The sequence below is a fragment of the Stegastes partitus genome, unplaced genomic scaffold (assembly GCF_000690725.1).
Source record: "Stegastes partitus isolate 25-593 unplaced genomic scaffold, Stegastes_partitus-1.0.2 Scaffold2257, whole genome shotgun sequence".
Lineage (NCBI taxonomy): Eukaryota > Metazoa > Chordata > Actinopteri > Pomacentridae > Stegastes > Stegastes partitus.
In genome coordinates this window covers 60063-64453 of record NW_007579988.1, presented here as the reverse complement: position 1 = coordinate 64453, position 4391 = coordinate 60063, and the positions used below count along the sequence as shown (strand labels likewise).

Here is a 4391-nt window from a genome sequence, read left to right as displayed (position 1 = left end):
GAAGCTAATAGGAGCTAATGTGAGCTATTGGAAGCTAGCAAGAGCTCATAGAAGCTAACAGGAGCTAACGTGCGTTAATAGAAGCTAGCAGGACCTAAAAGGAGCCAGCAGATCCTAACTGGGGCGACTGGAGTGGATAGAAGCTAAGAGGAGCTAATGTGAGCTAATAAAAGCTAACATGGGCTAATGTGCGCTAATAGAAGCTAGCAGGAGCTAACGTAAAAATTAACAGGAGCTAAAAGGAGCCGACAGGTCCTAACTAGGCCAATTGGAGTGGACAGAAGCTAACAAGAGCTAAAAGGAACTGACATATCCGAACTGGGGCGACTGGAGTCGACAGAAGCTAACAGGAGCTAATGTGAGCTAATAGAAGCTAGCAGGAGCTAAAAGGAGCCAACACATCCTAACTGGGGCAACTGGAGTGGACAGAAGCTAACAGGAGCTAATGTGAGCTAACATGGGCTAATGTGCGCTAATAGAAGCTAGCAGGAGCCAACGTAAAAATTAACAGGAGCTAAAAGGAGCCAGCAGATCCTAAGTGGAGCTACCAAGGTCTGACTGGAGCGGACAGAAGCTAAGAGGAGCCAACGCGAATCATCAGGAGCATCTGGAGCTAACTGGATCTTTTTGAAGCTAACATGTGCCAGAAGCCGCTAACAGGATATATCTGGAGCTAACAGATGTTAACTGGAGCCGACAAGTTTGTTTACATGATGGCGCTGTCATTTTTTACTGCAAAAATACGCTAAATATAAGAAATGTTAAGGTGATGTTTTGTGTTATCACAGTCTGGGTCAAGGATTAGTCACAACGGTTCTGATAAATTACTGTTTAAGTAAAAGATGAGTACAGTAAAGTAAAAACCAAACACAGGAGGATAGTTAGCTGCTTTAAATGTACTCAAATGTTGAGGTCAGGTGTATTTTGGTGCTTCAAGGAAGTTAAGTCAAACTTGTATAAATGTAATTGAGTGTTTACATTAGATGTATTTCAAAATTCAGTTGAGTTAGCTTGTTAGCTTAGTGCTAACAGTCAGTGTATTAACTCACCTGAATCGAGTACATGATGATCTGAAAACACTGAACAGCAAATCCTCGTCCTTCCCAAAGACTGTGACTGTCGAGGTGCCTGGAATCACAGCAATACACGGATTGGTGCTCGAGTACTACTCCTGTTGCTGCAGGTACTGCTACTGCTAAATTACTGTGTTCAATCTGATTTTTGCATAACTTCGCTACTTCTACAAACAGAGGGCATCTTACATGAGCACCGGTCTGATGGCGTTGTTAATGTGTCCGTAAGCAGCTCGGCCCAGCAGCTCCCTGAAACAAACCTCCGTCTGCTCCGCTGGAGACCCACTGCAAACACGAATAGGTAAACCAGTGTATCATCTACAAACAGGTGAACATGGCTTCTGCTAAACTGCTTATAAGTATAAATGTCAGCATCGTTCCTAGTCGACTATACAACATGTTATCACCACATCCTCCTCTCCACACTCACTGAGCTGGGCATCTCAGGATCTGCCCTCCACTGGTTCATGTCCTACCTCTCAGGAGATACTTCAGAGTATCCTGGAGGGGAGAAGTGTCTGAACCTCACAGCCTATCCACAGGGGTTCCTCAAGGGTCAGTGCTTGGTCCCCTTCTCTTCTCGATTTACACAACCTCACTCAATAATCCAGGCCGTGGTTTCTCATACTGTTGCTATGCTGATGATACCCAGCTTTTCCTGTCGTTCCCCTGGACGACCACACGGTCTCTGCTGGATCTCATCATGCCTTGCAGACATCTCAGCATGGATGAAGAAACGCCACCTTCAGCTCAGCCTCTGTAAGACTGAGTTGATTCATCCTATACAGCATCAGGAAGATCAGACCTTTCCTGTCTGAACATGCAGCACAACTCCTGGTCCAAGCTCTCATCATATCATCGACTACTGCAGCTCCTTACTGGCAGGCCTCCTGCATCCACGCTCAGACCTCTGCAGATGATCCAGAACCAGCAGCCCGTCTGGTGTTCAACCATCTAGAAACAGCTCATGGACTGTTCAGATCGATCACTGGCTTCCAGCTGCATCAAAGTCAAAACTCTGACACTTGCTTACAAAACCACAAGAACAGTTCCCTCCGACCTGAACTCTCTCCTTCAGGTCTACACTCCCTCTGCTCACTAACTGGACCAACCAGAACCTCCTGGTCCCATCACCACAACAGGGCCCAGGTCGGTAGCCTGCCCACACAGCCTGCTGTTGGCATCAACGCCCTATCACACCTGAACCTGTTCTATGGCACCCATCTAGATTGTTTTCTCCTGACTAGATCCTTGCTGGTGTTGTATCTGCTCTCAGACGTACGTCACTTTGGATTAAAGCATCTGCTGATCAAACTGTAGAATTGTAAATTGTGAACAATATAAACAATTCCAAAAATAAACTTGTCAGAGGTAAAACACTGTATCATCAGCAAATTGGCGAACATCTGCATCTTCTGCACTGTTTTCTACATTAATGGTCAAAAATATTGTCTGCAAATTTTACTTTTACGCTTCATTACATCAATCAAACTAATTTTTTATATTTATTATTTATTAGGCTTTTTACAAATCGGGACCTGAGCACCAGTGTCGTACCACAAACATGTGAATGTGAACTGGCATGACAGTAAAGTTCCTTGAATCATTGAATACTTCTGCTGCATTCATAAAGCAATCACAAAGTTAGCTATATGAGAGGTAAATCACGGCATCATCTTCAACCTACCAAACATGGATATCTGCTATCCTGCTTATGAACATTAATGTAAATATGCTTGATGGTGTAAATACGTAACGTTCACTCATATCTAGCTTGTAGTTATTTTACAGTTACAAAACAATCCAGAAATGAGCTTTCTGAGAGGTAAAATGGTGTATCATCAGCAAATTAGTAAATGTGAGCATCTGAAATGCTACTTATAAGTATAAATATCAGTAAACTTCCGAGTTCTACTTCATAGCATGAACTCATTTCAGCCCCTTACATTGTGTTTGTGCTGGGAATGTAAATAACAGTCAAAATTAAAGTAAAACATAGAAAAACTGCTGTTAAATTTAAGCCAATTTGCACGTTGTTAAACCAACATATCACCATACAGGACAGCGTAGAACGCACACCTGTTGTTTGACGTGTGCTGCTGCAGATTGACCAGCAGGGCAGGGACAATCTGCTCCATGTGACGAGGTTCCCAAATATTGACCTGCAGCTCATTATCCACCGTCTTCCTGACAACGCCCTGCAGGCCACGGATCCCTGACACACGGATCCTGGAAGTAATGTGAACAGTTCATCTAAAGAATTCATTTTCTTTAAAAAAAACAAAATGTCCACAACTTTATGTTAAAGCATAGAAAAAGTAAATGTACAAACATATGTCAGTGAGTATCAAAGTAAAGACAACAGACTTGTTCTGGGTGTCGGGGTCGTCATGTTCAGAGTGGCACATCTCACTGAAGCGAGACACAAAGAAGTCGTAGCTGCGATGATACGACGGCGTGTCCTCCTCGATGTTTGCAAACTTCACAAACTGAGCAAGACAGAAAAATACTGGAAAGTCATGACACGCCAAGAAACGCTCAAGTCATACGTCCAAATTCCCCAAACAAATCCCAACCCTGATACACTCCTGATCAACATCTTCAGACCATTTAAAAAATTGCATGAATTTGCATTTTGCACTGTTGGATCTTAGGAAGGTTCTAAGTAGAGCTTCAAAATGCAAGAAGAAGAAACGGGAACAAGAGACCAGAAGCTGTGAGCAGGCAGTTTATTAAAAACAACAATTTAACTCAAATAAGCTGTTCATCATCTGACCACAGCTCAAAAAAACCCCAAAAACCTCCTAAAACAGAAGTTAAAGTGTCAAAAAGTGACAGCTACACAGACTTACCTTTCAGAGTTAAAGGACATTGCAAAACAGACTGGCAAAGACTTCGCAGCTGTCCTCAGAGAAGAGCTCTTCCTCATCGGTGCGACTGTCGATCTAGATCACTCAGAGACCCAAGATGAAGATGCAGAGCAGAACTCACCTGATACCCCAGAGCAACATGCCCCTGAAAATGCTGCACAGGTAAGCCCCCTGCCCAGTATGGCCCTGCAGCAGCATGTTCAACATCATTGGTCTCCACCACCAACACCATCTAAAGAAAAGACACAACCTGCTCTGAAACTTTCTGACGTCAATCCACCTGACATACAAAAAATAATCGTTGAGCACATAGTGAGAAATGAAGACTCTGCTCTGCAGGTGCAAACTTCCTTGAGACTCAGACCCTTCTCTGGGCGTGTCCCACGTCCCAACAATGAGGTGGATTATGAGACATGGCGCTCCAACGTGGAACTTCTCCTTAAAGACA

General features: G+C 43.6%; 1 protein-coding gene across 1 annotated transcript in view; it reads right to left on the bottom strand.

Annotated features, from left to right (window-relative positions):
- The window catches only part of LOC103374491 (protein EFR3 homolog B-like), a 27125-nt gene that overhangs the window by 10708 nt on the left and 12026 nt on the right, over positions 1-4391 (bottom strand). The window contains exons 5-8 of the mRNA XM_008304575.1: positions 3441-3562; positions 3153-3302; positions 1263-1358; positions 1050-1128 (exon numbers count right to left, since the gene is read on the bottom strand). Of these exons, the coding sequence (XP_008302797.1) occupies positions 1050-1128; positions 1263-1358; positions 3153-3302; positions 3441-3562 (447 nt within the window). The remainder of the gene's footprint in view (positions 1-1049; positions 1129-1262; positions 1359-3152; positions 3303-3440; positions 3563-4391) is intronic.